This window comes from Pyxicephalus adspersus, chromosome 2 (genome assembly GCF_032062135.1).
Source record: "Pyxicephalus adspersus chromosome 2, UCB_Pads_2.0, whole genome shotgun sequence".
Lineage (NCBI taxonomy): Eukaryota > Metazoa > Chordata > Amphibia > Anura > Pyxicephalidae > Pyxicephalus > Pyxicephalus adspersus.
The window spans coordinates 6,534,030-6,557,514 of NC_092859.1; the positions used below are offsets into that span (position 1 = coordinate 6,534,030).

The 23,485-nt window shown below is 39.4% G+C and overlaps 2 protein-coding genes across 2 annotated transcripts in view; both read right to left on the minus strand.

Moving 5' to 3' along the window:
• Positions 1 to 4,095: 4,095 nt before the first annotated feature.
• On the minus strand, positions 4,096 to 12,830 carry LOC140322282 (extracellular calcium-sensing receptor-like). The gene is made up of 6 exons (XM_072398864.1): positions 12,616 to 12,830; positions 10,394 to 10,685; positions 8,722 to 9,543; positions 7,327 to 7,554; positions 5,499 to 5,622; positions 4,096 to 5,012 (listed from the first exon to the last, which is right to left on the minus strand). Exons 1-6 carry the CDS (start codon positions 12,828 to 12,830, stop codon positions 4,096 to 4,098), a joined length of 2,598 nt encoding a protein of 865 aa, XP_072254965.1.
• A 5,650-nt stretch (positions 12,831 to 18,480) lies between these two features.
• LOC140322283 (extracellular calcium-sensing receptor-like) overlaps positions 18,481 to 23,485 on the minus strand; it is an 11,258-nt gene continuing 6,253 nt past the window's right edge. The window contains exons 7-8 of the mRNA XM_072398865.1: positions 18,987 to 19,500; positions 18,481 to 18,491 (exon numbers count right to left, since the gene is read on the minus strand). Coding sequence (XP_072254966.1) covers positions 18,481 to 18,491; positions 18,987 to 19,500 — 525 coding nt within the window. The remainder of the gene's footprint in view (positions 18,492 to 18,986; positions 19,501 to 23,485) is intronic.

Genomic DNA, 23,485 nt, shown 5'->3' on the forward strand with positions numbered 1-23,485 from the left:
TGGGAAGGCGTGGCCTGGCGGGAAATTTCAAAGCAGATTACATTGTAATCTTCTTTTAACACATTGATCACAGTGATACAGTTATAAAAGATAAATCTAAATAATAAATCCAAAAGTTTATGTTTTAGTGCATTCAGCAGCTTTGTCCAGTGCCCTGCTTTACTGTTTGTCCACTACTAGCCCTGACTTTGGTCTGACCTTTGCCTGAACTTTTCCTTACCTTTTCCTCATTTCCTCATTTGAACACTTGTCTCTGGCCTTGAACGTCCCTGACTTCTTACTGGAAACATCCATGGATTTCAAAAGGCTTCTCGCCAGCGCAATAGCTGTTTTCGAACAGCTAGAAAGCAGCGATAGTGATTTAGAATCACACATGGAATCGAGCAATTGTGATTCACCAGGAAACCTTTCATCAGACAGTAGCACTGAAAGTGAACACAGTGACGAATCAGAGATTGAGGTCAGTGATATGCGCACTTGGTGCTCTATTGACCTTTGGTAAGACTCAGGCAGTGCCCCCAGGATTCCTATTTACTGGAGCACCTGGTGTGAAAATAGATGCTGAACGCGACAACCCCTTGGCATACCTACAACTTTTTCTGACCTATGAGGTTATTGAAAAAATAGATGCTAAGACAAACAAGTATACTGCACAACAATTAGGTGCTCCACAACTGAGGTTTGCAAGAGGATGAAAGTGTGAACCAGAGATCAAAGATGACATTTGGCTAATTCTGGGTTTAGTGATACTTCAGGGAGTGGTGGGCAAACCCCTTCAGAAGTGGTATTGGTCTACTAATAAAATACTTCCTACTCCATTCTTTGGCACAGTCGTGTCAGAGAACAGATTCAACCTGATCATGAAATATTTACACTTCGCAAACAACAAAGGATTTGATGAAACTACTCATCCTGCACCAAAACTCAAGAAAATTTGAGAAGTATCTCAAATTATTTTAAAAAATTTCCAACAGACCTATGTGCCAGAAAGAGACATCGCCATAGATGAAAGTCTAATGGCCTACAAGGGGAGGCTCAGCTGGGTGCAATACATTGCATCAAAGAGTGCACGATTTGGCATAAAATCCTACATGCTGTGTGAATCGTCAACTGGCTACATATGGAATTCAGTCCTATACACTGGAAAAGGAACAAAATTCAATCCGAAATACAGAAATTTTGGAATGTCAACATCTTCTGTTCTCTCACTAATTGAGCCATTGGTAAATCAGGGCTATTGTGTCACAACAGACAACTTTTATACTTCTCCTGAACTTTATGAGTTTCTTCTGCAACACAGAACAGATGTGTATGGAACTGTTAGGGCTAACCGGCACAACATGCCATCAATGCTTGCAAAAAGGAAGCTGAAGACAGGAGAAATGGTTGCCTGGCAGAAAGGCAAAATGATGGCCCTGCAATGGCGTGACAAGAAAGATGTGTGCCTAATGAGTATAGTCCATAATGCCTCCAGTGGTATGGTATGAACAAAAGGTGGGAAAGAAATAATGAAGCCACAAGTACTGATAGACTACAATAACACCATGGGAGGTGTCACAGGGCTGATCAAGCAATGACATTCTACCCAGCAATGAGGAACCAGCAAAGGAAGTACTACAAGAAGATCGTCGGGCATCTTGTTGAGCCATGCTTGTGGAATGCCTACATTCTCCTCACACAAATAAAGTGACAGACCTGTCAGTCATTCTGACTTCATTTGGAAAGTTTTGAATGCATTGTCATGAACCACCAAACACTATCAATGGCTGTGAATAGACCTGGACGTCGTGCTGTTGCAGTTGTCAACCTGGAACGCCTGACTGATTGTCACTTTACGGACTACATGCCACTAACTGAGAAAAAGCCAGCACCTACAAGGATGTGCCTGGTTTGTTGCTCGAAGAGAGAGGAAGATCAGAAAGGAAACCAGGTTCTACTGTACCAATTGTGACGTCGGACTTTGTGCAGTCCCATGTTTCAAAATTTATTATACCCAGTATGTCTACTAGACCAATAAGTGTCTTTTAATTTATTAATAATACCGCACCCTTGTTTAGACAAATTTCAGTGTTTTTTGATTTGATTAACCCCCCTGGCAGTATTCCTGAATGTGGCTCGGGGGGAATTTTATGTACCAAAAGCGGTAACCCCCTGGCCACGATTGGGGTGGCATAAAAAAAATCCTTCCTTCCCCCCACGATCCTCCAGCAAACCCCGTCCGGCTTCTGCATCACATCCTTGGCTTGATTGATGTAATGCGTGAAGCGTCAGTATGCTGGGAAGGCGTGGCCTGGCAGGAAATGTAAAAACAGATTACATTGTAATCTGCTTTTAAAACATTGATCACAGTGATAAAGTTATAAAGAAAAAAAATCCAAATAATAAATATTAAATCCAAAAGTTTATCTATTATTGTCCCTTTGTTTGGACAAATTTAAAAAATGTTTTTTGAATAAAATTATTAAATTTATTATTTTTTATAATTATTATTTATAATTATTTATTATAATATCATTTATGATTTGTGTTTTAAACTTGATCATACCCAGGAGTTATTTCTAAGAATTACAGGCCTAAAATATTAACCAACAAATTTCCACGCAAAACAATGTACCACTTTTGACATAAGAATACTGACATAGTTAGACCGCCAGGGAGGTCAAATTAATACATTAAATTTATTGGTATTAGAATTTTTCATTCTTTATTATAATTATTTTTCATAATTATTTATTATAATATAATTTATGATTTGTGTTTTAAACTTTATCATACCCAGGAGTTATTCCCAAGAATTACAGGCCTAAAATATTAACCAACAAATTTCCACGCAAAACAATGTAACGCTTTTGACATAAAAATACTGACATAGTTAGACCGCCAGGGAGGTTAAATTAATAAATTAAATTTATTGTTATTGGATTATTTAATTCTTTATTATAAATATTATTTATAATTATTTTTTATATTATAATTTATTATTTGTTTTTCAAATGTTATCATACCCGGGAGTTATTCCTAAGAATTAGAGGCATACAATATTAAACAACAAATTTCTATACAAAACAATGTACCGCTTTTGACCTAAAAATACTGATATAATTAGCCAGGGAGGTTAATTCTCATTTCCAATATTGTATATTAGTACTTTCTATCACAATTTTTAATTTGTACAGTAGAAGTCATATCAATATATTTTTATAAGACAATGCTTGTTGTAACACACTGAATAATGCTTTAAATAGAAATGTAAAACAAACAAAACCAAAGACTATCTATTTAATGTAATAAACTTGGACTCAACACATTAAATGAGGTAGAATCTATTTGTGGTATTGATTGTCTGAATAAATTATTTATAGTAATTATCGTATTTGTCAGTATTCATTGTGTTAGTTTTATTGTTAACACAAAAATGTTAAAATTTCCAACAAAATCATACAGACAGTATGTCAATTTTTGACACCAGTCTCATAACTCCTGAAAAAGCAGACTCTGCAAAACATGTTGAAAATTGAGACCGGACACAAACTGCCTGCATATATGTTAAAAATGAATAATTTGTATTTGTTTTTTTTTAACAAATAAATTATGATTTTAATATAAAGAATGTAACTGAGAGGTGCCTAAATAGTCCATTTGAAATGTCATGAAAAGTGATGTGGATAAATTGGATGTGACAACAGCAAACACACAAATGTCCTAGATAAAAAATAAAGGTACATAATAATTTATTTATTGATATATGTCTCAGTTTTGACACTAAGCATAGAGTAAGGTATCATTTATTACAAAAATACCTTCATGTGGCAGTGTCGCCATACATGTATACAAGGAAAGCAAATATGTAATATCTTGGAAAAATGTATAAACAAATATTATTAACAAATAAAAATTTCAAATAAGTTAAATATTTTTTATAGTTGGGTGAGTCCAATAGTATACATGACACTTAATGGTTATAGCCAGACACATTGTAGTTTGACTCTACATTACTTGCTGCTTTGGCCCATAATATTAATAAGTAATTAGGAGATCCCCAAGCCACCAGCTACCACTAGCATATCTCAAGATAGATTTCATGTTATCTCTTTCCTAGCTTGTGTTCTGTACTCTCTGTTTCCCCAGGAGATACTGTTTAGTGTTCTGTTCAGGTCGAAATATTATGATGAAGCATTTAGGGAGGAACATACAGATGACAAGGGCCCAGGTTGAAAATATTATAGCAAAGATCTCCATGGCAATTGTATATTTCCCCCGAGCACTTAGAGAAGCTGGGATATAGGACATCCAAACACTGAGGAAGGCCAACATGCTAAAAGTAATGAATTTAGCCTCATTGAAACTATCCGGGAGTCTTCTGGCCAAGAAGGCAACAATGAAGCTGATGGTGGCCAAGAGGAAAAGATAACCGACCATGCACCAGAAGGCAATTGGGGAGCCCTCATTGCATCCCACAGTGATAAATCCTGGAGAGATGTCAATGTTGTTTTCTGGGAAAGGAGGTGCAAGTGAAATCCATGCAGTGCATAAAATAAACTGCAAGAGAGAGCATCCAAGGATTATTGTGTAGGACACTTGAGGTTTTGCCCATTTTTTTAGGCTACTACCTGGTTTGGTGGCAACAAAAGCGATAACCACCATAACAGTTTTGGCTAAAACACAGGAAATGCAAAGAGTAAAAACCATGCCAAAGGCAACCTGGCGAATGAAACATGTTTTAGATTGAGGATAAGCAATAAACATCAAAGAGGACAAGAAACAAAGAGAAATACACACCAAAAGTAGACAGCTCAGTGTGTAGTTATTGGCTTTTACAATGGGAGTATTCTTCTTTTTAAGGTAGAGGCCTAAAATGGACAAAGTTATTGTGAATGAGGTGACAGAGGAACCAGTTAGCGTGGCACCAAGTGGTTCCTCAAAGGAAAGAAACTCAAAGGTCTTTGGAAGGCACTTGTCTCTTCTTTGATTTGGCCACATGTCCCATGGGCATTTGTAACAGTCAACGGCATCTAATTAAAAACAAAGTAGCAAAAAAGTTTATTTGTATGATGGACTCAAACCAGTCCTATGCAGACTTTCTAACAATCACCATTGTCTAACTAAGAAAAAAAAATAGAAAATTGGCTTTAATATGTCTGCATATGTGAGAACAGGTACATTTAACTTTTTAGGTGGGCAAAAAAAGGTATTTATGAATTACATCTCTCCAAAATGTTTCCCAGTTTGTCTTTTTTTAAAATTTGCATATATAGCAAAGTAACTTGAAATCAATAAACTTCTTACTTTCTTTTTGGGCTAACAGCACTTTGACCTGCTGCACTAAAGTCCCAAGACCTCAAGCCTCCCTAATTTGTAGTACTAGACTACAAAACAGAATCTCCATTACACTGAGGAGAAATATTCTCTAAAACTACAAATATGCCACTGAAGTTAAGAAAGCTACACGAAGCTGTACAGAGAACACTACACACTCCATAATTTTTGGAACCTCTTACCAGTTTCATTGGAGATTTCTCCAGACGGACAGGGTACACACTGATAGCAGCAGACAGGTTGTCCTCTAATTTCAGCCTTTCTCATACCTGGAGGACAACTCTCACTGCAGATGGACAAAGGAACCTTGCACAAAAAAAAAAATCAGATATTGTGTTTGGTTATTTTCAGCAGAATTCTAAATGATACAGCAGGTTTACCAGCTTAAAAACCACCAGTCTTCAATGAAAAGGCACTTTGACACCTTAGGGCAGTGTTATTACCCCATGGATCCCTAGGGTTCCTCCAGAGGTTGCAAGGGGTTTATTGAGTTGTACCTCTGAGGTAATTTTACCAAAGATTATCTGTAAGGTGACATTCTTTCCAATGGCCAGCAATGTAAAATACATTCTTCCCACTGACCACCACACTAATATACTGTGAGATGTGGATATAGTATTCATAGTGGGGGTTCAGTGAAGACCTAAAAGTTATTTTAAGTTATGTTAAAAAAACTGCATTGGGGTTTAATAAAGCTGAAAGTCTGAAGAATAGATGAAAGGCTAGTAGAAAATTAGGACAGAAGAGTTAGGATGTGAAGTCGGTGTGCAATGGGTTGAGGTTTTACCTCATTGGTGCTGAAGGTTTAGAGGAGCCCCAAAGTGGAACCAAAGTACTGGTATTCTATAGGAAATCTGGAACTTTAGTACCTCCTTGAATCTCTTCTCTATTTCATCTCAGACCCTAGAGTCATTCCTCTTGTTTGGGTCTAACTGGCTCTCATTTCAGAATTTGCAGATTTTTCCAACCTCCCACTTCAAATTAAAGGTTAGTACACAAGGAAAATGAAAATAACTCCATATCTTGATTAGATTAGGTTTTTTTGGCAAAAGAATGGTTGAAATTGTGACCAAATGGGTGGAATATTTGTTAGTATAGTGATGGGACTTGGCCAAATGTTGGTGGATATTTCTAGGAGAAGCTCATGGAAGATGTACAAGTGTTGTCAGTTCTGGTACTATCCTTGAGGTAGTATAGTTTTGCTGGTGGCAGGGGCTATTTTAGTCCTTTAGTTTATTCATTCTTTACCTCTCCAATAATATGGTCGCCCAAGGACTCCCTCCAAGTAACATTTACTTCAATTCTTCTACGACCAATTTATAGCCTATATTGTGCAGTCTATTTAGGCACGTATGCTTTGAAAAATAGGAACCTGAATTAATTAATCCATTAGTCAAGGTCATTTTTGGATGGACTGACCCATCCAAACTTTTAAAGCATACATATAGTATATCCAAAACAGTTTACAATTTACCTTGGAATAAATAACCCAAGTCATGCTTGGGAGGTTAAATTAGAAGTCTTTGAATACCCCCCAAGGACAAAGAAAATTAAAAACATTTGATCTGATCCAACTGATTAACTCAACATAAAATTTCTATTTTTTCTTGGCCATTATAAGTTGAACCACCTATAAAGTCCCTATCTTAAAAAAAGAGGGTTTAAAGGGCTGGGAAATAGTGGTATTTTACATCTCATGTATAAAATTCCAGTCCAATGTCCAATGGAATTTATTTTATTTATTTATTTATTTTATTGCTACAAAAAGACATCATTGCATTAAGGCCCTTTGGAAATAGAGTCCTTGGATACTTAGCTAGTTATATCTCCCCCAATATTTGCCCACCCATTCCCACAAGCTGTTTCCAAAAGTAATTCCCCCCAGTTATTGACCCAGTTATTTTACAATAGGCATCTGTATGTCAATGTATAACCCAGTATGATAGTTTACAAGTTTTTGTTTGAATGTAACCCTTTTCTACAGTTCCACATTAAGTATTCTTCTAGTACCTGGTCCTCTGAGGATGTCCACATTATTGCACTACTGTTGATTGTCAGGAAGTTTCCATAAGTGGATGCAGTATCATAACTTCCAACCTTGACATGCTTAATGCGTCCGTCAGCACGTCTTTGCAAGTTGACAATATCATAAACTGCAGGGAGATCCCCATTTTTGTCAAAGAAGACTTCTCTGCCATCTTTTAGTCTTAATCGGACATTCTGTACATAGTGGGTCAGCTGTAGGGATAAAGTCAGTAGAAGATTACACCACACTTTTACTGTTATAGGGCTGTATTGGGTCAGAGTAACAGTGAATATACTAACATCTGACAGTACAGAAATCTGTACTCCTAGTACTGCCATAGTGTGTTCTTAGCACTTAGATGAACTTGGAAGGTTTCCAAAGGATGTTTCTAAAGAAGAGTAAAGCAATCAATGCCAGTGTTTTGGGAATTATTTTTTTTTGCATAATTGTTTTACTTGTTATACATCAAGGCTCATTGCTCCTCTGCAACTGGTCATTAGATTGGCTTTGTTAATCCCAAGGAAGTGATAATTTCTGGCCTTGGTCACGTGCCAGGGATCACCAACACAGGGGAGCATATCATATATATCCTGCAATATACTCAGAAGTGCAAAGTAGTTTAGGTAGTTGCAGAGGAGAAACAAAGGACGTGATTTATTAAAGCTCTCCAAGACTGATGAAGATAGACTATCAAGGAGACCACCCAGGTTCTACCATGGCAGTCCATTGTCACCAGTCTTGGGTAGCTTTAAAATATCAGACTCAAAGTATAAGGGAAGTAGGCTAGGCAAATATAAAAGCATTGGGCAAGGTGTCAGTGTTCTGGGCCTAAATGTTCCTTAACCATCTCCCCACTGTTAGGCTTAGAGATTTACCACATGTGCCCCTAAATTCCAGGCTGAGTGATGCCCCACTTTACCCAGCCCTTTGCTTCCAGTCAAAAACAAAAAAGAACACCATACAGGGTATGACGTGTCAGCATCTATACCTAACCTATGCTATTACTTGATGCGTAGGTTCCTAACCCACCCAGAATCACTCACAGCCAAAAGAGGACACCTGTCTATATTGTGCATTACTGTGTATGATCAAAGCAAGGGGAGTTATATTGGCCACTCATAATACCTCTGCCTTCTCCTCACTAGTTGGGAATCAGCAGTGCAGCTTGGGACTGATAAAACATAGTGCATAGTGCATGCTGTGTACCTGCCTCCCATGTGTAATGAGTTGGAGAGGGTTAAGGACCAGGGGAACTACTGAAAATGGACTTTTGGGCAGGCAACCCTAAACAAGTTGCACAAAAACATATTTTACTCTTCCTGAAGCTATAAAAGTTGTGCTTGACATCTATACATAGCAATGAAAATAAGCTCTAGTACCTGCCAAGGTTTAAAATCATGAAGACTTGCACAAGTCCCGTTAAAAAATGGTCCCTTCTGGTTTTGGCATGAGTGAAGGTCATGCAAAGATTTAGCGACAACCTGAACAGATGTGTAAATATTGTATGAAGTTCTTAGGTTGGACACATCAGTGTAGGCATTCTCAACAGCTTCAAGGCTTTCATTCCCTGTACAAAGCCTGGTATTAGTCCAATCTGGATTTGTTTCCTCAAAAAACTTGCATTCAAAAGTTTTTTCCCAAAGTATCTTAGTAAACGTTTCTCCTGGAGGACGAGATGGGTGGACATTATTTAGGTATTCTCTAAATCCAGGCATTGTTGTGCTGTGAAAAGAAAAGCCAATAGACCCAGCAAGAATAGAAGAATACTTATCTTCTAAGATTATTGTTGAGATGCTCCAGGCTTCACTTGCTATAAAGACCTTTCCAGTGATGTTCATCTTCAGCATCTCATCCAGGAGGGGAATAAAATAGACATCAATTAAGAAAATTACTATAGCCGTTGCTGTAGACTGTTTGATGACCTTGGCGATGTGAGGGGCATTTTTGTCCTCCTGATTAAGAAGTATGATTTCAGAGAAGGCCACACAAGCTCCAGCCCGGAGGATTTCTTGCTTGATTATTTGAATTCCCTGTTGTCCATAATCATTTCCCAACGCCACCAAACCCACCCATGTCCAACCAAAATGTAGCACCAGCTGAGCCAAACCCTGAGACTGGAAAGAGTCACTGGGGACAGTCCGGAAAAAAGATGGGAACTTTGTGCGGTCACTTAAAAGAGCACTTGTTGCATAGTGGCTTATCTGAAAGGGTACAAAATCATACAAAAACATTTGGGGTGGTTTGCATATGAATTTTTGGAAAATGAAAATCCATTTACATATAAAATCAACAATACAACAAGCAGGCAATATGATATGAAAATCTCATGACCATTGTAGAACCATTGTTGAATGACAGCTTGGGAGGTATTTACTCACCTTCAGAATGGACTTTTTGGATCCATTTTTATTTTTCAGAACAACTCACATTCAAGACCTTTTATGTTTTTAATTTACTTGCTTTTTGGTTGAATTTAAGATTTTTTTAACCCAACTCTGGCAATGTGTCAATGCCTTTAATGCTTTTGACATAAAGCTTGAATCTCCGTATGAGAGAACAAATGGTTCCTAAGTTCTTTCTGCAGTAGTTATTCCCAACACCATAAAAGGGAGCTGTTGGAAAGAGATACCGTACTAACTGCTCATTTACTCCAGCATTGAATTTACCTTTCACTTTTTACATCTCCCTCTAGTGGTGGCCAAGGCTGAAACCCTCCTAAATGAAAAGTGTTTCTCAACTAAAGTTCCTCCATTTGGCTTTCTGAAAAGGTTGAATTTTTCACACTGACCATACTAATGTACAATGAGCTATGGATATAGTATTATATCAAAGGGTTCCCCCATGTTAAAGAGATCAAGAAAAGCTGCTCTATAAGAAACTTTATCTTAGGGGCAAGAAATGGACCCCATTCCACTTGACCTTTACAGATAGATAACCCTTTAAAAATATATTGGTTGTAAGATTTACATTCAATAGTATGTTATCTTTCTCAGTTAATTCTTTTAGTACCTTTAGTCCCTATGCTTTACAACACATTGATAAGGTGTTTACCTGACAGTATCTGTAAAGTCCTAAGATATGCGCCATCATAATAGAGTAGGTGGACATAGAGTGCCCAAGAATCGCTGCCACTGGCGGTCTTCCAAACCATGAATAATTTGGAATTGCCTGATTATCTTTTGTCAGCATGCCCAGTGTTGCCTCCAGCTCCCTTCGAAGCACAGAACAGGTGTCATAGGCATAGAACCCCAAGGTCATATTTGGGAGAAGATCAGGATTTGAATTAACTTCCTCCACTGCAAACCTCAATGCCTGGAACTGCTGGTAGTTTTCATAAATGAACCTGGAGGTTGTAAGAGAATTGTTGTAATATTACACAGATACCAATGCGAAGTGAAGAGGTTATTCTACATTTGCCACATATGTATTTTGGGGTGAAACACAGATTTGCAATGTCCGAGAGGTTACATTGAATAGGTTGAGGAATATCTAGGCTTTAGGTATAATGGTAAAGGGACAGAGCCAAGGCACAGTGATAAATAGACTATCCCGTACCTCAAATGGAAACACCAGTAAACATAAGTATGGGGAAAGCTTTTCAAGTTTTTCCATGTTTTAGGACCATCCTTTTGTATGTAAAGTACAAGCTGTAGAAACATTTTAAAATATTTCATATTTTATTGTTCCCTAGATTAAGACTAAACTTACCTCAAGATTTATATAGGTAAATGTTGGACTGTGTGTAATTGTATGGTGCTTTCCACATGTGTTAGCATACAACCTAATTCTTGGGACATTGTAAAGCCCTTGCAGATGTCATCTAGGGCCGACCATGGGGCCTCAAGATCACCCAAATTGAGATTATGCACCACTCAATTCCAACACCAAGCCTTGCCCAAACAATGAAATGCCAGATCATCAATATGAAGCAAAGGGCTTTGTAAACCCATTCCCAATGTTGGGTAAAATTGCCTTGGTCTTGGCCGAGGATCTACAGAGATCATGATATGCTTTAAAAAATATCCAAAGTACTGGTAGGTACCACAATGCTTTTGACCATTGTTAGTGTAAATGTTTTAGGACTTCTGGAACTAGTGGCCAATAAAATTATGATTAATGAGAAACAACACTCCTTCATTAGAAATTAAGGCCTTAGAAGAAAATGTATGTAACCAATTAGGGCAGACTGTGTGTGTTTCTGTTTTATAAGTTTACCTACCATTCCAGTTTTCTACTACCCAAGGGCAAACGTAACATGCTGTCCAGCTGTCAGACATCATAGCCAATTTTCACTTGGCTGAAGGGTTGACAGCTGTCATTGTCCAGTGGCCTACTATAACCATCAATGCAAAGTATAAAAATGTGAACTACAATGCGGAATGCCCAGATTCTGAAATGTAATTACGAGGTCAAAATAGACCACCACTATTCACTAGTCCTTGGATGTGGTGGCCCCATTAGTTTCCCTTTTTAGGTGACTTTTGCTTTTTTATCTAAACATTTGCTAGATTATCTATAGGGAAAAATGATTAATACCATACAATAGGACTAAAAGCATCCAAAACATGGGGTCAGTGTTCTATAACACAAAGAGAAAGCTCTAATAAAACAGAAATTACTGCAAAAAGGGACAATCGGTAACATTTCAGCAATCAGTCTCTTTAAACACTTCGCATGGTGATCAGTAGGAAGAATGTCTCTTACATGGCTGGCCATTGGGAAGAATGTCACACTTAAAGATAGCCAAAAAGATCATTGGTGTCACTTAAACTGATCTGAGTGTTTATTGCTCAAGGAACCCCCAGCAATGTCTGAAGGAACTGTAGAGTTCTATTGAACCCTGGTTGAGAAACACTGAATTTGTATGGGTTCTTTGTGTTGGTTTTATTACACATTTTGTTGTTCTTTCATAAATTTAATAAATGTTGGATTATAATCTGTCTTCTACCCAAGGAGGACCTTTTGTATGTATATATCTGCATTGTGAACATTGGAGCTGCATAAATACCAAAAATAATTTATGACAAGTACTCTCTTTCTCTGAACTTTGTATACAGAAGAACAAATAAGGTTTGAGCTAGAGCTCATGGTGGGGGTTGACTTTCTTGATTTCTACTAACTTAAGTAAAAGTTTGAGTAGAAAACAATTTTAAAGCTATCAAAAGATACAACAATTTTGGAGCCATCATTAGGTATTTAGTGGACTGTGTTCCATATGATCCCTGGTGCTTGTCCGGGCAATTGATGTAATATATACAGAAGGTAACACTTACAATGTACAGACATCCACCGGGGGCTTCTCTTTAAATGTTATTGATGGGGTGACTCTGTCGATGTGGAAGGGGGTCATGGCTCCAATCATTAGGTCACCAGCCTCAAAAATTAATGGAAGGCTTGAAAGACTCAGCTTGCATCCAACATGGCCGTGAGAGACTGGAATGAGATAGTGGATGGTCAGATGCCAAAAGGTCTTGTAAAGATGAGTCATGGTCCTAAAAGTCAAAAAAGATCAATGTTTGGTTAAATTGTATAATAATGCAGAATATGCACAGATAATTATCACTCTGCATCCTATAGTACATAATAATATATCACACATATTTATTATCTGTACTGGAAAGCATCTACATGGAAGTTGCAAATCTTTAGGTCATGGACCTCTCCTTATGGGATTTTTAAAGTAGCTCAATAAATTCTAACTTGAATTCATGTATAAAAAAGTGTCGTAATTTATTTAAAAAAACCAAAAAAAAAACAATAAATATTTAAAAACATATATGACATAAGCTGTTACTTTCACAATATTTCAACATAGTAACCATATCCTTAATAATAATATTGGCCTTTGCTTTCATTCTTTACACGTTTCACCAATAGGCTTGTTCAGAAGACGTTTTCAAAGGTGTTTCATGATTTGAGTTTTTCTTTTTTGAGGTTTTTTTTTTGAGTGTTTTATTTCTCCATTTCAAGTTATTAACCTCAATTGTCAATCCACATTTGTAATATTTTAATTGTGGTGCAACTCGACACAAACCCTATAAGGATCCAATCCCCTTTTTACATATTTTATATGGTGCAGTTAAAACACAATCCCAGGAGAATATACCATTTTACATTCACGCTATCATTATCACAAACAGGTCTTTGGCCTTAATGTCCTCAGGATCAGTTTGTACCTCTTTGTGTGCACTTCTCCTTTAACCTTAGCCTTTATCTCTGCAATTAAAAACACACGGACCTAGAAGAATCTTCACCATAGAATATTTTCTACACAACAGATTCACTGCTTTATGTTTTGAATATTCCCAGTGTCCCCATAGATTTCAAAGACATTACCTGAATAAGGAAATGCTTTATCACACAATTGTATTTTTAGTAGAAAATATACTTAAATAAAATAAAATATACTGATAGATCATTGGTGTCACTTAAAATGACCTGGGAGGCACAAACTACGAACCCCCAGCAACCTCTGGAGGAATCCTGGTTGAGAAATGCTGACTTAGAGTTACCATCTATTAAGATATTAATGATCATAGAATTATTCTTCTCACTCCTGCATGTCCAGTGATACCCCATATGTGTTGCACGTTTGATTGATATCCATGTGAGTCCTGGTGGAATCCATGAATATGTACAATTTCTTTTTAATTAATAAGATCTATATAAAAAAACAGTTAACCAATCACTGACATTAAAAACCCCCGGATCTGGAAGGTTATCCACAATTGTTGGATTTACTGCTTTATAAAAGGACCCCAATGTCTTATTAACTTTAATATTTCTATACATTTATAAGGTGGCCATTAGAATGATCTTCACTTATCCGATCACCAGATATCATTCCCCAGTTTGATGAACATCAATGGCTATAATAGAAATCAAATGTCTCAAACACTCTGATCACTTTTATAGTTTTATGAATAGGGTTAAAAAGCCCCTGTGGACTTTTTGTTGTTGGAGTTGACAAATGCAAATGCATTTCTGGCATAGATTGCAGACTTTCTGCCAGTAACCAGAGCAATACTTGGACAGGAGATTAAATGCTAAATTGGTTGCCCAAATAATGATCGGGAATAACCATCTTTGCATTCAATTCCCAGCCTGCGTACAGCACGGGATTACCTGCAAGATAAAGCAATTAATGGCAATTATGATCTCTCTTTGAACTCACCTAACTACAGTCATGTGTTGAAAGCAAGGATTGTAATTATATTCCGCACATTTCTCAGATGCTGATTTATGTCCCCCCCCTCACTATGCATTTTGATGTTTAGGTTGTCTTGCTTTGGCTGAGTTGCATTGGGTTGCTGGAGTGCCCAGAGAAAATTGTGCAAGTTGTGCAAGTTGCACTTTCAAAGACCCAACAAAGACCCAGCATCTGGTATGCGTTTTAAAATGAATAGCAATGGAATGCATGTGATGTGCATTGCAGGGTGCTATCTTAGTGTACTCATTTGTCTGAAATGGATGTAAAACACATAAAAAGTAAAAATGGAAACATATTAAAATGGACTCATCTTTAAACATAAAAGTGAGAACCAACCTAACATTGTAAAAGCAAGGATAAGTATGACAGGTCTGGAATTTGCACCTTAAATCAAACAAGCAATCCCATATTATATCCTGTCCTGGCAGATTGCAAATCCTATCCACTATTATTTTATTTTTGTCTGGTTTGAAGAATAAATTCCTACCTCATTGTGTCTGTCATTGTCATCTCATTGCGTCCTGTGTTTGTAGAACCATGGACAATTCTCCATTTTTATACTGGAAGCTGATCCCAGAGGTCTGTCCCTGGAGGGAACAACTTGCCGCTTTAACCTCTGTGTGATGCCTTGTGAGCCGTCTTTAATTGTCTCCCTCCATGCACCATCTATTCAAAGTGTTATTAGAAAGTTCATTACAAGGATGTGTAATCCCTAGGCACTGGAATCTTTTCAAGACTTTAAACTGCTGCTTTTACTATAATAAAATGTTATGATAGTGTCAGCAAAAGTTTACCTGGTCCCAGTCCGAAAGCCAAAGATGGGGGATATTTGGTGGCCGGATCTGGGGCAATGACAGGTGTGTTGTGCCAGTAATGGTCTCCTGGCTGAATTGGCTGAGCTGTATGCTATACCTATCATAGTATGCTGGGGATAAGGTTTCTATATACTGTATGGCTTCCTATATCCAGCCCTCGCCTTATTGACAGTGATAGTGCCCCGTATTCACTGACAGCTACAGTCAGGGCTAAGGTCAGCGATGGTCAGGCTTTTTTGATCTATGGCACAGAAATGTGGCATGTGTGGGTGATCTGAAGGGTGGTGAATGGAGCTGACAACATGGAAGGATCATACCAGGCCCACAGTGCTTGCTGACCATGAGAACGCCATTGGTCCATATGAAGATCTACATGGCTATAATTTTCATCCGCCATTTTCAGCATGTTTGCCAGCCATCTACAAGGATGCTCAGCACTGGTAGCACATGGCCCATGGTTGCTCCTTATTATATAAAAACATACAGAGAGCCTTGTCTGCCCATTGCTGCTGGAGAGATGTGTGACGAACGTCCTCTTAGCCCTCACCCTGCACATAGACTTTCCACATACCGCGGGCCAAGAAGGGCCGTCACGGGTCAAGGTTACCACAGCCCTTGCTAAACACAACATCACAGGTATACTGCCATCACGTGCTTAGACGGAAGCACACACCATTACCCTTGACAACCGCAGTTATGCTTCTGTTTCTTTAGCACAGTCTGTGTCACCCCTACCACTCCAGACAGGGATGTCTCAGCTAACACAATGGTTATAGTAGCATTTTGGGGTTAGCAAGTTACACTATTTATACTTAGAGCATTTACAGATTCAGCTTACACTTTTTATAGGGTTTAATAAGTAAAGTATACAAATAAGTAAACATACAAAAACACAGTGCATAAACCAATACAGAAAATAAAGAATAATCAAAGAACAATAACAGATCAATAGCAACAGCAAAAAATTAAAGGGAAAACTATAGAATAATACTTAGGTAGAGTTGGTTTGCATTTGTCCAGGTTGCTGTGTAAAGTCCAAGTTATTATTCTGAGCACTGGGCTCCCTGCAGTGCTCAATGTGCCGTTGTCCTTAGCAACAAGATGGTATCAGTGAGAGCTCCCTCTGCTGGGCATACATGGCTTTTTCTATGCCAACCACAAAGGTGGGACTAATACAACAATCTAATAATAGCAGGGTGGGGGCTGTCTGAAGGGCTGTGTCCACATTCAGTATGATGCTCTTTGGACACTTCCCAAAATACCCTTGCTCTAGCTATTATTAATAATTTCATAATACAGGTTTTTACGAAATGTCAACCCCCAGATTATTAAACAGCACAAAATAAGGAGTTCACAGAGACCAAACTAGGCATGTCTGGGACTTAGTTTACCAGAACAGGCTAATTATGGTTTCCAGGCTTTCCTGAGGCCTAGGAGACTAGTTACAAATCAGCCAATTACTACTTTATACAGAATTGTATAGTGGAAATATAAAGATTAATAATAAATGTGTTTCAGAATACAGCTCAGAGGTCAGTCAGAGGCCACTCTGTCTTATCTGACACCCGGAGACACAAAACTCCAATTTTTACAATGGGTGTTGTAAACTTTAGGGTCTGAAAGGAATCAAGAAATATCTGATAAGGGGGAATTTATGACCCTGGTCTGTTATATTCCAAACAAAAGACATTTGAAAAGGTGGAAATTTTATATATAAAGAGGAGACCAGGAATTATTGATATCCCCAATATCACAAAGTGTGCTTTTATAGTGCGACAAGTACCCCTTTTGAATATTTTAATGCTCCTGGGCACACAAATCACAACCAACTCCAGATATCCTTTAATCAGGCTTTATTCAGTGTCATAAAGCACAGTAAGGGTTAAGTCCAAATAAGCAAAGTACAAAGGCGTAAGGCAAAGACAGGTCAAGAACAATCCGAAGTCAGGGCTGGCAGCAGGCAGAATGGTCAGTAACAATCCGAGGTCAGGGCAGGCAGAGTTCAAGCAGAGTCAACTTCAGACCAGGTCACTAAGGAGATGACAAAAGCAGGTAAACTTAACCAACACAAGGACGCACCCAAGCACACTGAGTTCACAGAGGCTTATAGCGGGCAATGGTGTACAGGACAGGCTCTCCTTAAATGGCCAGAGTGACCAATGGCCTTGCGCCACCTGGCGCCGTCTGACAGGAGACTAACTGAATCCCCTGCGGCCGATTGGCCGCAGGGAATTCAAACTAACTGTGTCCCGCCCCGGGGCGAGGCAGCCGAGTGCCACGCCCTCAGGGGGTACAAGAGGGACGCATAGCAGCACGCGCACCTCTTCCCACAGCACCCCTAGGACGTGCACTACTTTGCACATGCAAAGGAGTGCTGAGAGCAGGATATGCAGTAACCACATCTGAAGGGATGCAAGGGATGCTGCCTGGCTGAACAGTAGTTTGGCCAGGACGGATCCCTCCGCCTGTAGAGAGAGACAAGCTGCGAGTAGAGCAGCAGCCTCAGCCATGCTGCCTGCTACAGCGGCGTCTCCCTCTGTGGCTGGGATCCCCAGGGACACCGCGGGCTCGCAGGACAGGTAAGTCCCTTACACTACCCCCCCCCCTTCAGGAGGGGCCTTAGGACCCTCATGTCGGGATTTCTCCGGGTAATCACGGTGAAACTCCGACACAAGTTCTTCCGCATGTACGTGGTGGGCCGGCACCCAGCATCTCTCCTCTGGTCCAAAACCCTTCCAATCAATGAGATATTGCAGAGAGTTACGCACCTTACGAGAGTCCAGGATCCTCTCAACTTCATATTTGGGTGCTCCCTGCACCTCCACTGGCGGAGGGGGATCTGAAAGGGGAGCAGGGTCGGCAGCAGATTTTAATAAAGAGACATGGAATCTACCCCCTTCAAAGAAATGGGAAGCTTGACTCTATAAGTCACTCTATTAATCTTTTCCGATATTGGGAACGGGCCAATAAATTTGGGTCCTAGCTTGGCCCAGGGTTGGCGGAGGGGAATGTTGCGGGTAGATACCCAAACCAGATCACCCGGTTGGAACTGGGGCTCAAGGGATCTATGGTGATCTGCAAACTTTTTCTGCTGGGCTACTGCCTTTCTACGATTACTCTGGACCTGGTTCCAAACAAATCGGGAACGTTCTACCCAATTGTTAAGGACGGGAAGATCAGAGGGTGGACCTGAGAGAGAGGACACTTTAGGACTCCGACCCCCGACAGACATAAACTGAGAGATCCTGGTGGAGGAGTGCTCTGCGTTGTTATATGCCACCTCCGCAAAGTGGGGTAATAGAGGGTGTAAGACCCTGTTGAAGAGGGGTGCCATCAATGGCTGCCAAGGACAGTTCAGACCCCAGAGGGGCGACTGGTATTCCCAGTTCAGAGGCAACATGTTGGTCTAGTAGGTTACCGTCTGCCCCAGAGTCAAGAAAGGCCATGACTTGACGGGACTTCCCCTCCCAGGATATGGTAGCCGGCACCTGGATGCGGCGAGTGGACCAGTCCAACGGGTCTCGGGGGATCCCTTCTGCACCCCCGATACACTGGGACCTTACAGGTCCTTTGCGAGGGCATGTCCTTGCCCTATGACCAGGATCGCCACAGTAAAGACAAAGTCCATCCTGCAAATGCCGATTGCGCTCGGCGGGGGTGAGTTTGAATGATCCAATTTCCATGGGTTCCCCCAGGTCAGGCACAAAGGATGAAAGCTTTGTAGGTGGTGTGGAGTTGGAAGTATTCACCAGAGGTTTAGGTTTCAACTGAGGGGGAGAACGACTCCTGGCTCTTCGGACGGCTCCTTCTAGGCGGTGTTCCCGGATCCTCCGGTCAACACAGATAGACTGCTGTATCGCAAGATCCAGGGTGGATGAAGAAGGGAGACCCAGCAGCAGGTCTTTGACTTGATTGCTGAGGCCTTGACGGAAGCGATGGAGTAGAGCTGCGTCTCCCCAGCGGGTACAGGTCGCCCAGCGCCGAAATTCTGCTGCATATTCCTCCACGGGACGTCTCCCTTGAGCAAGGTATTCTAAATTTATTTCCGCTGTCCGGGTCAGGTCCGGGTCATCGTAAATCACCCCCATGACAGCAAAAAAGTCAGTGACCGAACTGAACGCAGGATCCAGAACCTAACCATGGATCTAGCCAAAACCAGTGCATTGCAGAATGGTCTCAACAGCTTTCCAACCTCCAAGCAGTCAATGTTTGCTTGGCTTTACCAATGATATGAATACATTATTATGTATTTATTATGAACATTATAAATGTATTATGAATACATTTCTTATCATAGTGTCTTCACACACACAGATTTGACCTGCAAGGGTGAAGACCCTACTCAATGACTCTCTAAGATCTACCAAAACCTGAAGGAGGAATTCTGCTCTGCTCCAGTCATCATCCATCCTGATGTTCATTGTCCATTTTTATTTGAGGTGAATGCCTTTGGTTGCATGCATGTGTGTACTTCTCCACGTAGTTTCACCTTCACCTATTGGCAACCAAGAACTCCTAGGGATCTATTCAAAAATTTTTGTTTGTTGAGTGGATTCTTCCATTGATCAATGTGTTCTCATTTGTTTATCCCTATCCTTTGTTATCCTTATTAATTTTTTTTGCTTTGCCCTCCAAATTTGCTCATCAAAACATCTTAAATCAGGTTAGCTTGGATGTACTTTTCAAGCATTTCAATCTTTCTGATCAGTGTTTCTCAATCATTTTAACCTTTTAAATATTTTTCAGGTCTTTGGGGAACCCCTTCTATAATTACCATATGCACAGCTTACAGCACAGTAGTGTGGTGATCATGGGAAGAATGTCTCCTCCCAGTGGGAAGGCTGCCACCCTTACAGATCATTGGTATCAGTTAAACTGAACCGGAGGGTCACAAACTATTTTTTGCTCAAGGAACCCAAAGCAGCCTCTGAAAGAACCTTGGTTGAGAAACACTATTTTAGACCATAGACTTCATATTATTGAAACCAGACCTAGGCTCAGAACCTTCCAGGATAAGAAATGGGTCAGAAAGCATGTGTGTGCCCCTTTCCTATCCACAAAAGTTCTTCTGCTATCTGGTTTGACAAAAAGAATGTATTTCCATTTCCAACCAGACCTCTACATTCTCCAAGGGACATCATTGACAGAGATGGTCTCTCTCTCACAACGTGACCCCTGTGTTGTGGGGGTCGGTGGCTAGGAAAATTATTTGGAATCTGCAAGCTCCCTTCAACAGGGGTACCTTTAGATGTCCACCCCTCCATCCTAAGGAAAGTGTGCATGCCTACATAGTACCCCTTACTCACTCCCAAGAAGTACCTGGAAATAATAATGCCACACCGAAAAAAAAAATATATTTATTGTCCTTTTAAAACTTATACTTGTGCAGGATCCAACAATGTTTTGTCCTATAGTAAGTCATTGGAAAAAAATTCCTGTTCTCGCCACACTGACGAGAGCTCTTGATATTTTGCTCAGCTGGGTGCAGCCAAGGACAGTTGTCCTGTCCGTTCTAATGATATACATATAAGGAATGACCAATCTAAAGAATCTGTGAATTTTTATTTAATTTATTTATTTATTATTTTGACATGATTTTGTGTTTCAAGCTTTTTCATACTCATACTATTATATTATTTTGTAAAATAAATTTTAATGAAAAACAATGTACCGCTTTTAGACATATAAATCCGGACAAAAATGGACCTCCCAGGAGGTTAACCTCTAGTGCCGGGGATCTTCTCAATAAATGCGGCCGCATTCATTAAGGACAGTGTCTGATCCCCGACACTAGAGGTTAATTAACCTCTAGTGCCCCGGGGATCTCAAACAGGAGGATTCCCAGGGAATCTTGTGAATCCCCTGTGAATCCTCCTGTTATAATTTCCTCAATCTTCCAATGGTTTCGCGAAATCTGTTCGCCGAAATTTCGCGGAACCATCGTAGTTTGAAGAAATTTTCTCATCCCTATTTATGGATAAAGTTTCTCTATCCAGGAACACAGGATTCCTGTTAAAGGGCTACAAAAGCACTAGTAAAGGGCTGTCAGGTCCCCCCTGATTGATCTTGCAGTTCTTCACGGTGCCAAAAAATAACCTGAATTTTCCCCCGATTGACTTTAACAGTGTTCGAATTCGACATTCGATTATCCGAACAATATCCCCCTATTCGATCAAATAGCTGTCGAACCGAATAGTCAGATTTTCTACCAACACTACTCATCGAATGTTTAAGTGCTTAGGGCAAATATAAAGGGTCAGCATGGGTCAGTTAAATGGACAATAGCTTTGCAGGGGTACATATATATATTAGTGAGTGTTACATTCACCAAACATTCACTGCAGATGTATCTTATTTTTGCATTTTTTATTCGTTAAAGTTTCATATTGATTCACTAAATTTGGTAATGTCTTTTTTAAAGCTAAAATTCTACTTTTAAAATTTGGGGTCAGGCAGGGCTTTGTCATAGAAAGGAAGAAGTGAAGTCCCTTCTGCAAAAAGCATTCTTACCTGTCTGATCTCCGCCCTAATCTGTCACAGGAGATACTCATGCACAGTTCACCTTAGGATGCTGGAATACACAGACCATCCCAGCTTTCCCTGCATAAAGTTGGGTCATCCCGGCCTGGCCAATCAATATGGCCAAAGAGAAAAAGCAGCAAGAGAAGAAGGAAGAAGATGGAGTCCCCCGATATGGAAAGGGAAGAATTGAATCCATGTGTACATACAAATTGTGATTAGTCAGATAAGGCTATTTTTTTGCAAATAGGGAACTGGCTCTTTCATCTGTAAAAAAAGACTTACCTGGTCTCATTTTTTTAATTTTTTGGTTCAGTTCAACTTTATATCTTTAAATATGTGACCCTATGTGCTTTCCTAAATACAGATAAGAGGGCTCATATAGGATTAAGGTTACATAATTAGCAAAGCAAATTTTCCTCTAGCAAAGCGGATTGCTGGATTCAACCATCCAATCACGTGTAAGGAAAAGTCCTGTTGTTTTTAGATTTTCTTGCACATTATTGGGTATTGCAAAGTAAACAACACATTAGGTCAGCTAAGTAAGAATTCAACATGGTAAGTAAGCTTTGGGAAATCCCCCCAAAGGTTTTAATTTGGTATTCTTGACCACTTTCACTAAGCTCAGTTTAGGACTTCCTTTCAAGGCCTAAACATCTTTAATAAATCCAGCCCAATGATTTCTAGGTTAACAATATTGGCCCACCTATTTCTGTCTGTCTAATGTTCCCTAAATTATTCAATTTTAGTTGGCAGCCAACAGGGGTGCAGAAAGTGTGTACATTTAATGCTAAAAAGCCAATATTAAACTTTAAAACCAAATTAAAGAACCAATATTGACCAAAAATATTGAAAAGGTTTTAAAAGTAAAACGCAATTTTATTTTATTATATACCAATATTTTATTAATGTTTTTACAAAATTAATTATAAATATTTAATATAAATAAATTATAACAATTAATCAACATTTTATTAAAGACCCATAGGAGCCCCTCAGTTTATCGTAGTTAATGTCAATTACATTCCAGTCCAAGCCATGATTCAAGTTTGGGTCAGGGTTTGGGGTGTATTTGAGAATATCTTCTCCTGAGATTCACCGATTACTACCCAGACTATACACAGCTTTCACATTGGATTTAGTTAGAAAATGTGTGAATCTTCTTGTTTATAATTTATACATTTATATGAATTAAAGGAATGCAAAGGGAGCATCTCAGATGAAACAATTTCTACATAAGTCAATTATCTATTGTTACCGAAGGTTTAGAAAAAATATATGTGATGATTTCAGGTAAATCTGAACTTCAGCATCAAATGTGAGTTTCCTTGCCACCCATATATACTGGATCTAATGATTGTTTAGTCCTAGGGGGTAGAAAAAGTATTGGCCTACAATGCTCCCATTGTGGAAGGGGGACAGGTTCTCCTGAAAATGCTCTGGCCTATTGTGCTCCCACCTTGGAATAGAGGCTGGTTCTCGACACCATCAGGCACATTGAAAGGTCAACTATTGGAAAAAAGGCTATGGGGGTCATCCCTACCAGAACTGGCAGAAGTCATTCTTATTTTAGAAGCTCAGGGACTGGGCCTGATTTAT